At 42.4% G+C, this 20,580-nt stretch overlaps 1 protein-coding gene across 1 annotated transcript in view; it reads right to left on the reverse strand.

Annotated features, from left to right (window-relative positions):
* CACHD1 (cache domain containing 1) overlaps nt 1–20,580 on the reverse strand; it is a 231,837-nt gene that overhangs the window by 63,635 nt on the left and 147,622 nt on the right. The window contains exons 4-5 of the mRNA XM_081225215.1: nt 17,596–17,702; nt 1,445–1,571 (exon numbers count right to left, since the gene is read on the reverse strand). Of these exons, the coding sequence (XP_081081341.1) occupies nt 1,445–1,571; nt 17,596–17,702 (234 nt within the window). The remainder of the gene's footprint in view (nt 1–1,444; nt 1,572–17,595; nt 17,703–20,580) is intronic.

A 20,580-nucleotide genomic window follows, 5' to 3' on the forward strand; every position in this document is an offset into this window, starting at 1 on the left:
GTACAATCTGGGGCGGTCCTTATAGTGCAATTGGCTCCTTTCTGATATGCTCTGCAAACCCACTCCACACTTCAAAGGATGTGGAGACCTTGCAAAAGCCTCAGAGGTGAGAGGACAGGTCAAGAGACGACGACAGCAATCTACGAGGAGAGGAACTCAGATTACTTAGTCAAGGGAACAGAGGCTTGAGGATTGATTTAATGCGTATTTAGGGTAGAGATTTGTGAAACCTCCAGAGTGTAGGTGAATGTTGATTTGTGACAAGGTGCTGCTTTTCCTTTTGGACCATCCCTCACAGGTGATCCATTAAAAGCAGAATGCCATCTAATCTATCTTCTTAGAAGTAAATGAGAATTAGATGGTTTATTGTGTCTTTGGCCTCTCCTGAGAGATGAGCCAGACTAGAACCCAAGGATTCTGGAACAGTCTCCAAGATGCTCAAGTCTTCACCATGCTGTCTAGGGAGGGAACGGAAGAAACCATACAAATGATACAAATGTCCCTCTAGGAAAAGCACAGAAGTAGTATTTTCCTTGGGGAAAATTTTAGATACAATTTATTTATTTTTTTCTTCCAGTTGTATTGAGATGTACTTGACATATAGCACTGTATAAGTTTAAGGTGTACAGCATAATGATTTGACTTACACACATCATGAAGTGATTATCACAATAAGTTTAGTGAATAGATATAATTTAAAGCAAAGATGGAAAGAAGCTAAAATGGTGGTTTAGTCTCAAAAAACGTGGCACGCAAAGCAGGCATCTTGCACTAGTTCCAGAAGTTCTGGCATCAAACATCTAACACTGCAAAAGGGAAACTGTGGGGATTAAAAAGGAAAGTATCTTTGCCTAAGGGGTTCTGTAAATTGATGAGTGTTGTCATACAAATCATCTCACCATTACCGCCCTTCTAGCTAAGTGGTAGCATCTCAAGTCATTTCCTGAGAAAAGCAACGTGTTAAGGGCCCTCGATCCAGTGTTTTCTGGACAACCTTAAAATTTCTAGCAGCTGAGATTTGCATGTAAATTTCAAAAGGATGGCCAAGCATGTTATCACAGAAAGGAAAGCTGAGAATCACAAACTCTATTCGGAGATATGCTGTAAAGTCTTCTAGCAATGTCCTTGAGAGAAGGTATTATCATTTGTCTCTCAACGAAGGTGTCTGAAACTCAAAACAGACTGGGTGCTTCAAAATTTTTTATTTCTTAGTAAATACCTTGTTTTATTTGGCTTGTTAGATAGTTCTGAAAAAGTTCCAGGCTTCATCATTTGCCTTCCCAGGCATTTCTACACCCACATATGTTAAATAATGAAATCATTTCAGGATAAGTTTCTGAAACCACAGTTTGGAGGCGGAGCTGTGTGTATGAATGGGGAGTCTATGTTTTATACAGATTACTCTTCAGCAGTAATTAAAACTTTGGCAAGCAAGTCAACGTACCTACTGCGATGCTCATAGCTGCCCTTACACCGGAACTTGTGTGCTGGGAAAACAGTGAAAATTCCTTCTTCTGAACTGAAATACTGCCACTTAATTCCAGGGTTGGATTTCAGGTTGTCTGCAAGAACTGGAGGAGTGGGGAAAAAGACATAGAACCAACAAATCCACAGGTGCATGCAGGCACTGTGCCTCAGGCATCTGTTTTGCATAAATGGTTTGTACTATGAAGAAATCCCAGTAGGTATAAGGCTGTAAATTTTCTACTAAACATTTTCTTTCTGTCCCTTAAAAAAATACCCCATGAGTAGAAAATGTAATGAATGTTTCAGTCAAGTGAAGCAATCACTCTTAACATTGTATGGTGACACTATATGTTGTGAATTATTTTTTCAGCATAAATGATTCATTTGCATTAATCTCTCTCCTCACTGGGCTGGTCCCTGTTAAGCCAGTGTATACTTGCTGGCTTGGGGTATGTTCTCTAACTATGGAAAACAGTAATATTAATAGGCTAGTCTCCCGAGGGACTAGACCTGTGACCTTGACTTTGTTCACTTCACAATGAGGGAAACAGCATCGATAGTACTTGAAAAATGAGAACCATAATCATTCAGGAAGAGCTTACAGAATGATTCCAACATGGCAGCACTGGAATAGAGGCCTTCCCTCACGTTATCTCATTTAATCCATAAAACAACCCTAGGATGAAGGTGGTATTATTATTTTTTTTAACATCTTTATTGGAGTATAATTGCTTTACAATGGTGTGTTAGTTTCTGCTGTATAACAAAGTGAATCAGCTATATGTATACATATATCCCCATATCTCCTCCCTCTTGCGTCTCCCTCCCTCCCTCCCTCCTCACAAAGCAGAAGCTGGTATTATTATTCCCTACTTTGGAGTTGAGAAAATATGCTTACAGAGCTTAAGCAAATTGGTTGAGGCCTTGTCAGGAACTGGCTGAGCTGGGATTCAAATCTGGGTGTCCTGGCTCCCGTGTTCTTTACATCAGTTGGTGTTGCCTCCCTTCCTAAGTGTACTGCATCCCTGCCACTGGTTTGCAGCTGGGGTGGCAGCCACCTTACTGTGTGCGATACTGTCCCGAAAACTCCATGAAGTCTTTCTCTCTTCTCTGATGCCCCTTCACTCTACTCCACACCACCTCATTTATGTATTACACACTACTGTGTGCAGGGTACTGCTTTACATGTTGCAAGATATACAAAGATGGGCTTCCCTGGTGGCGCAGTGGTTGAGAGTCCGCCTGCCGATGCAGGGGATGCAGGTTCGTGCCCCGGTCCAGGAAGATCCCACGTGCCGCAGAGCAGCTGGGCCCGTGAGCCATGGCTCCTGGGCCTACGCGTCCGGAGCCTGTGCTCCCAAACGGAAGAGGCCACAACAGTGAGAGGCCCACGTACCACAAAAAAAAAAAAAAAAAAAAAAGATATACAAAGATGAGCAGAAAACAAGCCCTCCTGTAATAAGCAATACATCAGAAGAATTATATAGAGGGAAATGGAGCAAAACAAGAAAGCATGAGGTGTATTTGGCAAAAATATATATATATAAAGCTCTGAATGCCACAGAGCCATCCTTTTTTTTTTTTTTTTTTCTTTTCCTTTGGCCGCACCTTGTAGCATGTAGGAATCTTAGTCCTCCGACCAGGGATCGAACCCACACCCCGTGCAGTGGAAGTGTGGAGTCTTAACCACTGGACTACCAGGGAAGTCCCCAACACATGGCCATCCTTTAGTCTGGCTTGGGGGTCAGCAAGCTTCTGTAAAGGGCCAGGTGGTCAGTGATTCTGGCTTTGCAGACCATATGGTCTCTGTTCCAACTACCCAACACTGCCTTGTGGTGCGAAAGCAGCCACAGACATCCATAAAAGAATGTGTGGGTGTGTTCAATCAAAGCGAATTTGCGAACATCAGTGGCAAGCCCAGTTTGGGCAGTGGTCCTCCAACCATGCTGTGTAAAATGTACTATGTGGAGGCCTTCAAAAATGTTCAGCAGTTACCCTGCCCAACACACACCAAGGAGCTACAGCACACTGTAGCCTCACACAAATCCTAGGAGTAAACAGCTATTAACCCCAAGTTACAGATGAGGAAACAGGCTGAGAGAGGTTTGTTGACTTGCTTGAGGTTTCACAGTGGACAAGAAGGGAGTCGAGCCAGTGTATGACCACAACGCCCATCCCCTCTCTCCACTCTGCCAGCCAGCCTTATCAAGGTCATCACCTGGACTCAGGCGACCACTCTCTCTCCGGGGACCAATGCTGACGCGAGTGCATGTAAACACGGAAGAGGGTTTTTCTCTGCCTTGTCTCCTGGGAGTCTGAAGCTCAACCTTGATCTCATATTAGCACTCTTCTCCAGGCAACCCTGCCAACCCAGCAATAAAAAGGCAAACACCGCCTTTGGGAGAAAGGAAAGCTCGGTGACCTCATTTAAAAGTAACATCTGTAACAATAAACAGGCTACAGTGAGACTATTAAAAGGGGAGCCAATGAGAGCAAGAATGTTTTAAAAATAAATCAGAATTCACACAGTGCGTGATACATTTAGTCTCACCACAAAAGATCATTCTGGTTCCATTCCAGCACTAGAGCCTAAGTATCGGGCAAGGTTCCTCAAACCCTCCTGCTGAGAACTCCTTTGGTATCTGATTAAATTTCATCTGTTACTCAGCACTAGCAGAAGATGACGGCTATGATGGTAATGAGGACCCCAGGGCCCAGAAGCCATCAATCTGTCGTTGTGGTGCACCCCAGGCAGGCCCCTCCTGACTTAGAGGTGGAGGTGGATGATAGCCCTACTATCTATGCAGAGAACCCAGAGGGGTCTTCCCCCATTCATAGGAGTCAGTTAGGCGTTCTGACCACTGGATCACTTGGGCTGGGGTCCCACACACTCACTCTTTCCTCAGAAATGCTGGAAGCTGTCCAGGAGGAAAAGCTGGGCAGACGCCCAACCTGTGAGCCCACGATGCACAGTGCTAGGCTTTAAGTTATCAACGGGCAGGGTCTGTATCTGTCTAAACTGCTCTGCACACCGATCTCAGACAGACACACGTGAAGGAGGCAATGAATGTTTCTTCCTCACTGAAGCTGAACCCGAACCCCAGGACAGAAGTTCACCACACCCTCTGACATCCTCCAGCATTTTACCTCTTCCCACCTTCTAGCTAGAATTACTGTCCTAACAGGAAACTGTTCGATCCTCCATCCCTAGACTCAAAGATCCTTGAGGGTGAGATCTATATCTAAGCCAGGTCTGTTACCCCTGAAGCAGAGACTCCCAGTACTTTTCACATCAAGGCGCACACTCTGCGTGATATCTGTAGCATACAGGCTGGGAAGATCTGCATGGAAGTACTATTTCTCGAATGTTTTGATACTTTTGTTTGATAAATTCTAAAACCTTACTTTCCTCTAATGCCAAATCCAATTAAACATAAATTAAATATAGAGCAATGATTAAATAAATCAATATAGAGCAATCATAATTCTAAATATGTTTAAAAATGATAAACACTCCCTTCTCCCAGCACTACTGCCAATGCAACCAGTACAAAAATAGGTAAATGGAGAGAGAAAAAGCCTGCTTGTTGGATGATTTCACAGGACTATACATGTCAAAACATAGTATATGCTAAACATGTGAAGTTTATTAGATGTCAATTATTCCTCAATAAAGTTGATTTGATAATAGTGCAAATTTATTGAGCATCATACAAACTAGTTTTATACACAGTCTGATGTTTTATAAAGACTCTATGAGTTTGCTACTATACCCATTTTACAGATAAAGAACTAACTTGCTCAGAGTCATAAGGGCAGAGTCATGATTTGACCTAGGTGTCTGCCTCCAAAGTCCTGGCTCTTTCCAGAACACTGTAGTGTTTCTACATGTCCATAGATACATGCTGGATGAATTGGCAATGAATAGATAAAAAACGCACTGAGTACTTCTTGAGAGGAAGAATAAATATATAAACAGGTTGTGGTTCTCAATCAGAATAATCAGTTGCATCAGTTTGTAAATATACAGTGTAAATAAATACAATTAAGGAGACACTTGACTCCTTAAGGAACGATTTCAAAATTGAAATAAGACATAAGGCTAAAGTGAACATTCAATCTTGTGAGAAAAAACAAACTGCTAAAACTGGCACACACCAGCTGGGAGTCCAATGTCATGGGTTTTACCATCGACTCCACAGGCTGGTCTACCTGGAAAATGGCAGAGACACAAGCTACAGCTTGGAAGGTAGAGTCGACAGTAATTACAGCACTGAGAACTGTGCGTGAGGTCAAACAATAGTGTATTTTATTATTCTTATTATTTTTTTTTGCAGTACGCAGCCCTCTCACTGTTGTGGCCTCTCCCGTTGCGGAGCACAGGATCCGGACGCGCAGGCTCAGCGGCCATGGCTCACAGGCCCAGCCGCTCCGCGGCATGTGGGATCTTCCCAGACCGGGGCACGAACCCGTGTCCCCTGCATCAGCAGGCGGACTCTCAACCACTGCGCCACCAGGGAAGCCCTCAATAGTGTATTTTAGATAATAAAGGGAGTATTTATTTGAGAGAGAAACTATAGCGCTGATACCTCTTAATTATTTTGTAGGTGCTCAACTGGTTAGAGATGTGAGCCTGATGTGTCTTTTTCTTTCACTGTCAAATTGAGCAGGCATAAGAAAGCCATTTGGACACGGGCCCAGTGCTATTCTGCACTTTTTACTTAATTCAGGTTGGCTCTTAGGAACTAGAAGGGATACCCTGGTAAATCAGACGGACTGTGAATAAGCAGCCATGGGTTAAAGTGCCATCTCTGAGTGGCAAGCTCTCTGACCTTCAGTTTAACTTTCTATCCAGTATCCAAAGGCATCTTTCTAAAATGGAAATCAAATCTCACCACTGATTTGCTTAAAACTGCTCAAAGGTTTCCCACATAATCATGCCTAGTATTAAATCCAACCCCATCAGGCCCTGTACCATCTGGTCCCTTCCTACTCCCCAGCCTCACCTTTCCCCTTTTCAACTCACTACATTGTACACCAAGAGCTATTTCTTTTTAGTTCTGTAAATAGCCAATCTTTTTGCAATGGAATAACTCTTCACCTTCTCAGAGAGACCTTCCCTGACCACCCTCCATTATTATTCTCCCTAGAGCATCCAGTATTTTCCTTCATAGGAAATTTTTGCCATAGACGGCAAAAATTGGTAAGTTCGGTGTATTTATTTCTGCCGCTATTTGTTTCGTGCCTCTCATGCAGAGGAGCTGTCAGTCCCAGGAGGGCAGGGGCCAAGTCAATTTTGTTCATCACATGCCCTGGCCCTGGCACAAGCCCAGTTTTTAGGAAGCACTCAGTCAGTATTTGCTGAGTGAATCAGTGAATGATGATGTTGGCCAAGGCATGTGATTTCACAATCGCCACATCTGTAAAGTAATAGATTTGGACAAGGTGTTTCCAAAGACCCTGTAGAAACCCAGAGAAAAGTGGTAAGAGGGCAAAGAATGAAGGTCAATAGGAAGGAAGTGCATGGATTTACAACTAGAGAGGAAGAGCTTTTATCAAGTTTACGAAAGAAAAAAGGAAGAGCATTCTCACTTCCTATTCACTTAGAAGCTGTAGGTCAGTACTATGAGATCATTAATAGTGATTCAATACTTTGCAAAATGTCCAAACGGTACCAAGAAACATTTAAATGAGAATGATGGAGAAAACTTAATATTGGCCTTTAAAGGATGTGGAGCTCCTTGTGATGGCTCCTGTTTCTTTAAAGGCAAGCCTCTCCACCCCCTTCAACAACTGACTATTTCTCACTTACACATCCTATGCTAATTATAAGTGAAGACCAAGAATTTTGCCATACCCTTGGCTTATTTTTTCTTCGACAAACTGTCATCAGATAAGCAGCTGAAAAACCGTGCCTTTCCTCTTTCTAGGCATTCCTGTCTATTGGGTCTCAAGATCCGCCTGCACACAGTATACTGAACTGTCTGTGGATAATTCTAACATATGGGTCCCAGATTCCACAGTCCCCAAATATTTGCCTTCCAATTTTATCATCTACATCTGACTAGTTCTTATGTCATTGGCCTCTCCAGTCAAAACAAAACCAATCATGTCCCCAAACTCCTTGCCTGCCTTCTTTAATGCTTAACCCACCAGGCCAATGAGAAAGAGATGGATTATGAACCGCCCGTATTTGGGCTGTTACTTTCTCAATAGCGTTATCCAGCGGAAGTAGGGACAAAGGGAAAATGCTCTGTAACAGAAAGCCTGTGCTCCCACTTCGAGGAACTTTGGGCTTCCCGATGCCCAGCCCAACACTGCTCAGCAAAGCACACAGAGCTATCTACTTCCCACAGCTTGCCAAATGTAAAATACAGGAGCTGTCCTAAGCACACAGAGGTGCAGACACACAAAAACACACATACTTTCCTAACAGACCAGAAATTACATAGCACCTTTCAGTAATACTCTGCAATTGCAATCCTTTTGTAGGGAAGTAAAATAAATTAACATCCTGAGGACTCCAAACAAAATTTCTGGCATTATACCCTATCACACCTTTCCAATTCCTACTCCTTGCTCACATCCTGAGTATCGTTTTACCACGTATTCTGGAGGGGCCATATTTCATGGATACTGTGTATGCTGTTCCAGAAGGGGCAAGCATATTGAGTGTTTGACCACGTACCAGGCACTTTGCAAGGTCTTTTATTTATATTATCTCAGTTAATTCTTACAACAACTCTATGAGGTGGGTTTTATTTATTATTCAGGAAACCAAGGCATAGAGAGGTTAATTTTCCCAAGTATTTAACAGCTAGCAAGAGCCAGAATGTGGAGGTTTACCAAAGCGATACTGTTATTATCATTTTATAGCTAAGGATATTCTGGCTCAAAGGGAGGAGTTACTTAAGTTTTGGGTCTGGAATAGGATCCAGGCCACACAGTCCTCTGATTCTTCCACTAAAGCCCATTGCCGAAGTTAGGTTAATGGCAGCTGACCCAGCCATCTCACTGTATTTACTTTAGTCTAATACTAAGGAGAGGACATCCACAAATCTCTGATTCTGTTCCAAGCTCACAGTTCATCATGTCCATTCTAAGCTAATTACATAATGTAAAATAACCAGTCCATTCTGTCTTGATTCTGTTGAGGCAGCTTGGTCATGGGCTCAGATAATCCAGAACAAATTTCTGAGGCAATCCAAAATCAGCACAGGATCCACTGCTCTACCCTCTTCCTTTCTCAGAGACCATTCCCAGAGGACACAAAGGTCAAGGTAGTTTCCAAACACTCATGGAAAGAATAAGAGAAAATTAACAGAGGTGGAGTTCTCAAACCTGGCTGATCATCACAATCAGCTTTTGAAGCCTACAGATTCCCAAGCTTTACCAAGCCAACATTCTGATTCACTAGGTCTGGGTTGGGGGCCAATAGGCATTTTTGACAAAGCACTTCAGGTAACCCTGATGATCAGCCAGGTTTGGGACAACTCAACCAAGATGTTAAACTCCATTGTCCTGTCCGTTTCCTTAGCTTCACTTGCTTCTTAGACTCTCTCTCTCTCTCTCTGTCTTTCTTCAGCATATAAATATTTTCAAGTTGCTCTAACTTAAAAAACTATTATCTGCAGAACCATCCCTAAATCCTACCCCTTCCTAAGTTATCAGTGACCTTTCACCTTTTCTCTGCCAATCAACCTTTCACCTTTTCTCTGCCAATCAATCAGTGACCTTTCAACTTTCTCTGCCATGGACAGTGGTCTCCACGGACTCTCTGCTTCTTGCCATCCCATTAACCACTCATCTTGGATGACGCCATGCTTGCTTAGGCCATGGCCCCTCTCCACGACCCCTCCCACTTTTGGATGACCTAGTCTACTTCCAGTTTTCTCTTTTCCCAGGCTAACTGCTCTTCTATCCGTTCTTCACAAAGCTCTCTTGCCTGCCCTGCTTAAAGTCTGTCAGCTGCTTGACTTCAAGCTAAGAAACAAATCAAAACAAAAACCAAACCAAACCCAAAGTAAACTCCTCAGACTGATATACAAGGCCCATTAAAATCTGGCTTAGTGCTACCTTCATCTTCCGTTACTTATTATTCCCTCCTCCACAGTGGTCGGCATGTTCCACAGATTCTGAAATGGGAAATGTGTTTGCCACAAGCACGTCACCTAATTCCTATTGTCTTCTGAGACTCAACTCAACCTCACAGTTTGGGTCAAGTGCCCCAGGCTTACCTTTATCATGACAGCATTTAGCACTGCATCACGACCATTTGTCTGTCGATTTTTCTCCTCATTCCTAGTGCCCTCAACACACATAGGACAAGGTGTGAGCTCTCTGAGGGGAGAAATTGTGTCTTAATTACCCTGGTGTGTGCCACAGTAACTACGGTAAAGCTGTCCCCTGAGAAGCTTGTTATGAGAGAGAGAGATAGAGTCAGGGTTGGTTCTGGTCTCAAGCTTTGGTGAGGAACAAAATGAAGCTGCTGCTAACTAACATATGGAACATGGGCTGGGGAGGAGGTTTGGGTGGGAAGAGAGAAGGTGATAGGTTTGGTCAAAAGAGACTGAAGTGCTATTAGGCAGAATACAGTAATGGGGAGAAATCCCTTCATCTTAAGCAGTCTGCTGTAAGGAGCACATCAGACAAGGAGTCAGGCCATGTATGTTGAGTCACATCAATACCAACAATTTGTTGTTTGACGTTAGGTAGGTTGGTTAATAGATCCTATCTAGTTTAGGTAGCTAGGCTTGTTTCTCATCTATAATACTGAGTATACATTTTTCCTTGGTATCCATGGTAAGACTAAGACAAAAGTATGTAGCAGTGTATGAGGTACCAAGGAACAACGGACTGATTTTCTTGTGTGCATTGCATGTTTGAAATCACCATAGTTAGTTTCATGTAAATAATACTATTCATCTGGATAGTCTGTCTCTATATAGTCTCCCTATACCTGAGACTTTTTTTTTTTTTTTTTTTGCGGTACACGGGCTTCTCACTGTTGTGGCCTCTCCTGTTGCGGAGCACAGGCTCCGGACGCGCAGGCTCAGCGGCCATGGCTCACGGGCCCAGCCGCTCTGCGGCATGTGGGATCCTCCCGGACCGGGGCATGAACTCGCATCCCCTGCATCGGCAGGCGGACGCTCAACCACTGCGCCACCAGGGAAGCCCACCTGAGACATTTATATGTGCTGATTTGCTGTTAAGCTAAGAAAGCCAGGCCTGACTTATAGCACATCACGACTACATTCTTCTCTTCACTAAGGTCCTCCCAAAAGTCTCGGTTATTCCATTACAAAGATGAGACAACAAAAGTACAAATGAAATCCTAGTTCTATTCATTCATTTATTCATTCAATAAGCATTTACTGTGTACCTGCTATGGGTAAAGCACTGGATTGAGCACCTGGCATACAAAAAATAAATTAAAAGGAATAGAGCATCAAACAGATGTTCAATATAAAAAAAATTAAAATTCTATAATAAGAATGTACCATAGAATAAAGTAGTGAAGAGTTGTACCTGGGCCAACACAACTCTGAAGGGTCACCCCAGCCTCTAAGCTCCCCTGGGGGTGGCTGAGGACTCCACTGAGGCTGTATCTCAGCCCATCTTCCCCTACTGCTCAATCCTGCTTCCTTCCCTTTCCCTGCAGACTGCCAACCTCCATCTCAGAGTCTGCCTCCTGGTAAACCCAACCTGCTACAACAGACAAGGAATTCTTACCGAACAAGAGCAAAGTATGGAGGAGTAATAGAAACTGGAGATTTGAAGCAATGAAAGGGATTCCCTGAGGATACAGCTCAGAGGGCTTAAGGAAGAGGAAGAGAAGCAGAAGATGAATTTTAGAGGCTTCCACCTTTATCTTAGAGGTAAACTATCAGAGGTTTTTGAGAAATAGAGTTATAGAGCAGATATTTTCAGAATACCTACAGTGTGTAGGATATATTGAAAATGAGAAAGAATAGGAGAAGGGAAAACTTTTGGGAGGTTTCGACATTAATTCATCTTCTAGAAAGGAAATGAAGATTTAAGTTTATGGTATTGGAGTGGAGAAAACAAAGGGGATTCAAGACACACCTCTGAACTATGGAATCTAAGCCAAGTTTCCCTTCAATGAAAAGGGTAACGAGGGACTTCCCTGGTGGCGCAGTGGTTAAGACTCCGCCCTCCCAATGCAGTGGGGCCGGGTTTGATACATGGTCAGGGAACTAGATCCCACATGCATGCTGCAACTAAGAGTTTGCATGCCACACTAAGGAGCCCTTGAGCCTCAACTAAGGAGCCCACCTGCCACAACTAAGACCCGGCACAACCAAATAAATAAATAAATATTTTTTAAAAAAAGGATAACGAGACCTACATTACCACTGGATGTGATGAGAAGGAAGAGGGACACACAGGTAAATGCCTAGCCAGGTGTCTTGTACACAGTAAATACTTGGCAAATATTCATTCTCTCACACTCTCATTTGGTCAAAACTGTTAAAGCCTGAAGTACTGGGTAGAAAAAGGCAAGGAAGAATTCCCAGGAGAGGGGTACCCAGATTGTGGAGTAAGTTTAGAGGAAAGGGTTCTTGTTTGTTTGATTGTTTTAAATTTTGAGGTAGCTACAGGATAATCATGGAGAGATGTGTCCCCTGAAGTTGGTTCCTCAATAAATAAACTCAGAAACAGGCCAGGGCTGGAGACAGAGATTTAGAATTGAGTAGCATGTGGTAGGAGTGGGAGTACTGCATAAATCGAGAACATTCAGGGAGATAACACTCAGCGAGCAGAGGGAGGTGGTGAAGAGAAGACACGTGGGGACATCCACTTTAGGGAAAAGGAGCTCAAGAAGAAGGATGAAAAGGCCTGGACAGAGAAGTCCGGGGATAAATGGCACAGGACAATTTTATAGGAACTAAGGATTACAGAGTTTCAAAAAAGAAGCTTACATGCCAAATGTTATATAGCGGTCAAGTGAAACTGTGGAGGGGTCCCTTGAGATCCTCCAGGGAGCAATGATATAGTGAAAACCTGGGACAGTCTAAATGTTGAACTGGAATAGATTGGTTGATTCAACAATGTTACACAATTATACACTGCTACGATGATAGAGATGTATATTTATTTACATAGACACAGAAGAATGTCCAGAATACATTTGCTAAGTAAAAAAATAAACAAACAACAAAAAACCAGGCTGTATCCATTATGATCATAGGTATTATGGAAAGAGTATATATATACTCTTTCCATAATGAATATATGTGGCTAATAAAAATCTTCTGAAATCAGTGTAATAGGGTTGTTGTGAGAAACTATAAGATGAGACTTCAAAGTAGCTCACAGTATAGGAATAGAGCTTGAAGGGGAAGCAAGGTGAAGAAAAGGGCCCTGTTTGTGTACTTAATTTTGTGTATATACATACGTACACCCACATACATGAATGTAAACGGAACCATATAACCTCAAGAATCTAGATTTCTCAGTGACTGAATAGATTTTTAGATGTTATAAAAATAATTACCAATCTTTTATAATACTAATGCAATCATGAAGCTGGAGTAATTAGGAATTTTAAAAACCCTAGAAATTCCTAGTTTTGTTGATTTTTATTCTTTTATTATAGATAGAACACAGCTTCACACTGCATTGGTATTAGCATTTGTTGTTGTTGTTGTTGCGGTACGTGGGCCTCGCACTGTTGCGGCCTCTCCCGTTGCGGAGCACAGGCTCCGGACGCGCAGGCTCAGCGGCCATGGCTCACGGGCCCAGCCGCTCTGCGGCATGTGGGATCCTCCTAGACCGGGGCACGAACCTACGTCCTCTGCATCGGCAGGCAGACTCTCAACCACTGCGCCACCAGGGAAGCCCTTAGCATTTTTAATAGATAATTTTCAAGCTATTTTAAAGAAAAGTGAAAAACCTATAGCACAGAGCCAATCTTTGTCGTTCACAGAAGGAAGCAATGAAGCCATTGAAATTAACAGCACGGTCCATAGCCGCCAGTGCCCACCTGTACCTCCTGCAGCATCTCCTGCTGTAACGTGACTTATACACGCCTCTTTCACCCTGTGAATCCTGTTTCTCAATGAAGACGGCAACGTGACCAAGATCGAAGTTTGCAACTTCAAATGCTCTTTAAATCAAATACAATAAAGGAAGTCCAGACACCTTTTCTTCTGGCGAGAAAGACTAACTCCCACTTCCACTCTCACCTCAACTGTGTAACTCAAGAGAGCAAGAGGCAACTTTCCTTGGACTCTTCAAATAAACTCTCTTTAGGGATCAGGCTACACACAAGAAAATACCTCAGCAGGAATTTTAAAAGAGAGAGAGAGAGAGAGAGAGAAAGTAGAAACTAGAGATAAAAGCAGGAAAGACCCTGAACAAAACATGACCAGCACCATCATGTAACACATGCACTGTCAAACGTTAATTATTTGAATGGATTCAGGGGCAAGGAGTCAATTTAGAAAGTAGAGATCTGGCAGGGATGGTTTTAAGACGAAGAATACACATGTGTGTTGGATGGATGGACACATGACCTAGTTTTGGATAAATGAAGCTAAGAACGGTTTACAATTTGTGCGAGTCTGTTTCCAGCTACGCTGAGAGGCAATCTGAAACTGTGTTATCAATTAGGGACCCATTGATGGATTATATACAGTCTAAGGCTGGACATCTTACAGATGTAAATATCAGACATGTGATAGCCTACGAAGCACATTAATTCTGCTCTGAAAAGGGGCATGAGCTGTAGAGGAGGGAAAGGGGGAGCTCTGAGGTCACCCTCCACCATCTCCCACTCCTCTCGTATTACAAATGACTGCTCAAGAATGTGGACTTTGGGATGCAGCCACTGCTTGGTGGAATGTCACAAAACTTCAAATACAAGCAAGTCAGTTCTCAGACACCTGAATACTGCCAAAAATGGCTTGTAAATCTAGCTACGTCAACTGTGCTGAGAACAACTCTTGTCAGGTAGGACGTTAGACTTGAGACGTGCTCTTGGAAACAGCAAAACTCAAGATCTGATCTTTAACTACATACCTCTGCCCTCACCATCTCTTCCTCCCCACCTCTCCCTTGACAAATAAAGACTGTAATAAAATAGCATATTGTCAGGATTCCCAATTATTTGCGCAGCTGAGCTCTACCCTAAACCTCTGTCACAGAAGAGAACTCTTAGTATAACTACCAGGTCTTCAGTGCCTCCCCGTCCCCATCCCACCCCCACCACTGGCCTCACTCTCAGCTGATGGTTTTGCTTCCTACGTCTCTGAGAAAACGCAGTCACTACGAAGGGCATGTCCCCAAGTTCCTGACATCACGTCAGTCGTTATGGGCATCTCCACATGCCCTCTCTTTCTTCCCTTCTCTCATTAAGAATGAATGCCCTGTGCTTCTACATCCTCTACTTGGAATCCCACCATCTCTTGCCTAATCAAGGAAAAGACTCCAGCAATTGTCGCTTTTCACTCCTTACTTTTCTCTACTGGATCCTTCCCTTTGGCACATGACCTTGCCATAATTTCTCTCAATTTAAAAATATTCTCTTGGGGCTTCCCTGGTGGTGCAGTGGATAAGAATCCGCCTGCCAGTGCAGGGGACACACGTTCGAGCCCTGGTCCAGGAAGATCCCACGTGCCGCGGAGCAACTAAGCGCGTGCACAACTGCTGAGCCTGCGCTCTAGAGCCCACGAGCCACGACTACTGAAGCCTGCGTGCCTAGAGCCCGTGCTCCACAGCAAGGGAAGCCGCCACAGTGAGAAGCCCGCGCACCGCGACGAAGAGTAGCCCCTGCTTGCTGCAACTAGAGGAAGCCCGCGTGCAACAACAAAGACCCAACGCAGCCAAAAATAAATAAATAATAAATAAATTTGTTTATTTATAAAAAAATAAAAATATTCTCTTGACTCCATGTGGCCCTCCAGCTTCCCTTTCAGCAGACCTTTGGAGTTCACGTACTTATTGTCCCCATCTCCTTTCCTGCATTCTTAAGAGCTTGAACCAATAAGTATTAGCCTTTCATTCTATTCTACTGTCCCACCAAACAACCCTCGTCAAGTTCACCAATAACCTCTATATTGCTAAATTCAATGGTCAGTTTTCTTAGCCCTCATCTTAGTGGGCCAACTTAGCACAGCTGATCTCTCCCTCCTTCTTGAAACACTTTCCTCATTTGGCCTCAGGGAGATGGCTCTCCTGTTTCTCCCACCAGACTGACTGCCATCTCAGATTTTGCGACTGCTTCCTTCTCGTGTCAGTGACCTCTAAGTGGTCAAGTGTCCCAAGACTCAGTCCACGGACCTCTTCTCTTTTTTATTCATAGCCACTTGCTATATTATGATCTTATTGAGTCTCATGATTTGCGTACTACCTATACATGATGAATCTCATTTATAAACCTCCAGTCTGGTCCATTCTCTGGACTCTAGACTTGTATATCCCACTGTCTATGAGACATTTTCACTTAGATAACTAACTTAACTTTTCTCAAACTGAAAAGTTGATTCCATGCGTCCCACACAAACCTGCTCTTCCTCCACTTCCCCATCACAATCAATGGCAACTCTGTCCTTCTCGTTGATAAGGTTGGATACCTTGGAAGTCCTTCCCGACTCTTCTCTTATTCTCACATACCCTATGCTGGGCACAGCTGAGGGAAAGAGGGCAAGTACTAAATCTGACAGTCAAAAGACTCAAGTTCCAGCTCTGTGCCTTGTTCCAGCTTTGGAATCCCCCATAATTCATTTTCTCCACCTATTCCAGGTCCTTCTCTACTCTGTTCAGTTATTTTTCATGAAAAATATTTTCACCGAGCTTCCTTTCTAGTAGTAAGTAAACCCTACCTGCTCCAGAAGGCCTCAAGATTCTCTGACCAATTTTTTTGAAAATGACTGAATTCATTATATATTGGTCTAGGCGATAAGTGCCTGGCAGATTTAGGTCAGGTCATTTAGATAGCAGCTATAGTTTTATTATCCTTAAGCAATATAAAGCTTACAGTTCTTTCTTTCCAGACCTAATAGATTACCTGGTTTGTGTATACAATGCCCAAAGGCTACAATTCTTCCCCTGAACCAATACTGGTTGGGCCTCTCAAAGTAAATATTCTGGCCCTCTGGCTTTTCTCTTGGCTTTTACATGTCTCCAGGAGGCCTGGAATCTGGGAAATACAGTTCTTCATGTTTAAGGGTTAAATCCTTTATCCCTCTAGTAATGAGGGAAGTCTTAGGACCCTCCTGAGCCTCAGATTATTCCTTGGTAAAATTCTAGGATTGAGGCTGGTGATTTCTAAAGGCACTTCAGCTTTTAAAAGGTGAAGCCTTTAGGTTCTGAGGCCCATCACTCAACAGGTGTACATAACAAGACAAACAGAGTGAGAAATGTAGACTGGAACTCCAGGGCAAGAAAGCAGAGACATGGTGTCACTTTGAAGCTATACATAACCACGTGTACAGGTGCCCTAGTAGTTATTACTACTGCATATGACTGGGTTCTAACAAGACCAGGAAGAAAGTTCAACCTCAACATACAGTCAGTTGTCCATATCCACAGATGCAAAACTCGCAGATACGAAGCGTTAACTGTAATCATTATACCTCACCATTTTATATAAGGGACTTGAGTATCTGTAGATTTTGGTATCCTTGGGGGCTCCTTGGAACCAAGTGCCTGCAGATACTGAGGGACGACTGTATAGCAACATGGCACTGTTCAGTAGTAGAAAAGCTCCTTCATCATTCTTCAATCTCACCTCCCAAATTAAAAATTATAGATAGGGAATACAAATGAATTCAACACTTCCTAAGTACAGAGACAAATGGGTCTCTCAAATAACCTTTAAAATAACAAATGTAAAACTGCTAACAAATGAGATAATGGATTAAAGAATCTAGCAAATCACATGGCATACTCCACATATGTAGATGTGTAGTAAATGCTCAATACAGGTCCACTCGATTTTCTTCTTCCTTTCCTTCTTGAGTGTCAACTTGCTAGAAAGAAATACCTGATTTTAAGTACATATTTTTTCTTCAAAACTTAAAGAAAATCGCTAAAGCAATAATTTTATTCAACTTGAATGTGGTAGAATATAGTTCACCTTTGTAAAACCAAGAGATTACTGACCTGAATTTAAGTCTCGTCCTGGATTGAAGGCCCGGCTATTAACAGTAGTAGACAGTCGATCACAACTAATTGTTCTAGATACATTGGTATTAAAGTTCCCATCAAATCTGAAACAATAGAAGAGAATTAGCAGTATTTATTTGGTGGTTATTCAATCCAGAAAACTAACCAACAAAAGTAATACTTCATACTGTGTAAAAAATAGGTCAGCTCATAAACAGTAAAACTGCAATTTAAGTATTTTTTAAAAATCACTTCAGAGCAGTGTGGGTGAAACCAACATCTGCATCTAGAAGGTTTTAGAAATCAAGATCAATTCTAAGGAGATTAAAAAAAAATCCTTCAAGCCAACTTTTCCCCCAATGAACTTGATTCAGGTACTATTGATAAAATCATACAGAAAATAGATTTGACAAAATTCAGACTAGAATGACAAAAATTCAGACTTGAGCTCTGATGTGATATGTGAAACAATTCTTTAAATTATCCTGTCTGAAAACCAATGACCAAGAACAAAAATAGACAGTAGTGAAGGAGAAAGAATGGCTGTGGAGTAGGAAAGATCTAGATTTGAATCCTTGCTCTGTCACTATTAAATGTGTGAACTTGCACAAATTGTGCAATTTGTCTGAGCCCCAGGTTTCCTATCTGAAGAAAAAAAAAAGAAATAATAAAATATTTTCCAAAGCTGTCAAAAAGATTGTAAATAATGTACCACAGTTCCTCTCATGATAAATGACACAGAGCTTGCACCTTCCAGGTTGTAATATAGATGAGGCCAAGGTCTTTCTTGATTTCCAGTGGGAGTGCAATGCTGGTACTAGAGCTAGAACAATGCTAGTGCTCTGGCTAGTAGCTGATCAATAAACACTAGTGTAATCAGTGACTCATTTGCCAGGGCAAACAACAACCTACAAGAAAATAATAGGAAAATGTACCGACTCATTTATATATAGTCACTAAGACTATTTTTAAGTGAATTTAATCCAGAAGTAACGAAAGAGAAAAATCTTGAACTCTTGATCTCTAAAAAATCTTGATCTCTAAATAAGCTATTTGGGATTTCAGATACTGAGAAGATTCATTAAGTTTCTAAGAGTTACCTGCAAATGAAAGCAATCTGAAGTTAGATTTTTAAAAAACTTGTGTTAAAATGTGTATCTTAGATGATAAATGTCATTAATGAACTTCCATTAACACAGGTAGAGAAGCTCTATAACCCTGGAGAAACACTCCTAAAAATCAAGGTCCGTGTGATTATTCACATGAATATTGATTTTCTGGATCTTATATAAGAACTACTAAAATGAACTGATTGCATAAGCAAAGGGGCTAGGTATTCCAAGGGTGTGCTGGGTTCCAAAGCAAAAGTTCAACAGTTTTGTTCTGATACATATCATCTCAAAGGAGGTGGCGTTTTAAGGGATTTGAAGAGACTCTTTAGTCCAGCCTCTCATGCAGTACACAATTATATCAACATTGTCAACTGTGCTTCCAAGGACACAATTGCTTCACCAGCGGGGTCACTCTTCCTTGGACCTGCTCCAGTTTGTCTAGACGAGAAGATTGCTGCCTCAAAAGCCACAGATGGAGAGAAAAGAGGAGATTAATACATCAGCAGCTGCCGGTGTGCATAAGCAACATAATCTCACTGTCCCTCTCTTGTTTTAGCATTTAACATCTGTGAAGCAAGACTAGCATTAGACAAGGAACTCACTTGCTCTCCATGTGCTAGACAGCCACATTAAACCTATTCCATCACATACTTTTTAATAAAAGACAGATAATATTTAGGCTTTGTGGGCTACAAGGTCTCTGTCACAGCTACTAAACTCTGCCATTGTGGTGTGAAAGCAACCAAAGAGAATTTACAGAAGAAGAAGTGCGGTCGTGTTCCAGTAAAACTCAATTTTCAAAAATAGGTGGTGTGCCAGACTGGTTTCACCACTCCTGATCTAGACCAGGGCAGTCCTAGAGAATTCTCTGAGATAATGAAAAGGTGTTATTTTTGCACTGTCCAATATGGCAGCCACATGTGGCTACCGAGCATTTGAAATGTGGTTAATGTAATAGAGATTAAATTTTCAATTTTGCTTAATCTTAATTTAAATGTAAACAGTCACCGAATAGTGGCCACCATATTGGACAATGCAAGTCTAGAAAGTTCTCCTGATTATCTGCCTAATTATCCTTCAAGTCTTTGTTCACTTATCACTTCCCCAGAAAGGTCTATTCTGATTGTGGGTGACTTCCTAGTCTATGTCAAGTATTTCCATCTTCTCTCAAAGCAAGTGTCATAATTTTTAATTTATGGCTCCATTTGCATATGCTTTTAAAAATAAATTTATTTATTTATTTTTGGCTGCATTGGGTCTTCGTTGCTGCACGCGGGCTTTCTCTAGTTGCAGTGAGCAGGGGCTGCTCTTTGTGGTGCGCCGGCTTCCCATTGCAGTGGTTTCTCTTGTTGCAGAGCACGGGCTCTAGGTGTGTGGGCTTCAGTAGTTGTGGATCATGGGCTCTAGAGCGCAGGCTCAATAGTTGTGACGCATGGGCTTAGTTGCTCTGTGGCATGTGGGATCTTCCTGGACCAGGGCTTGAACCCATGTCCCCTGAACTGGCAGGCAGATTCTTAACCACTGTGCCACCAGGGAAGTCCCTGTGTGTTTTTAATGGGTGGATTTTTATAGATCAGGCTATATGAACAGACAAGAGCCCCTTGAGAGCAGACCCCACGTCTTGTTGGTTTTATTCACCACTGTGCATACATAACACTTAGCATTGTTCTTGTCAAAAGCAGGCACTCATATTAACTGATCTTCTATGAACATCCATCGTGACAGTGCTTAGCCCTATTCTGGGCTTCCTCAGAAGCCTCCAGAGGTCCAACAAGTGAGGATCATGACTCAGATAAATGGTTCCTAATTACTGAAAGTCTAGCCATATCAGAATCACCTGGAAGCATGTTGGAATGCAGATTCCTGGGAT

Source organism: Mesoplodon bidens (assembly GCF_964165515.1).
Source record: "Mesoplodon bidens genome assembly, chromosome: 2".
NCBI classification, from domain to species: domain Eukaryota; kingdom Metazoa; phylum Chordata; class Mammalia; order Artiodactyla; family Ziphiidae; genus Mesoplodon; species Mesoplodon bidens.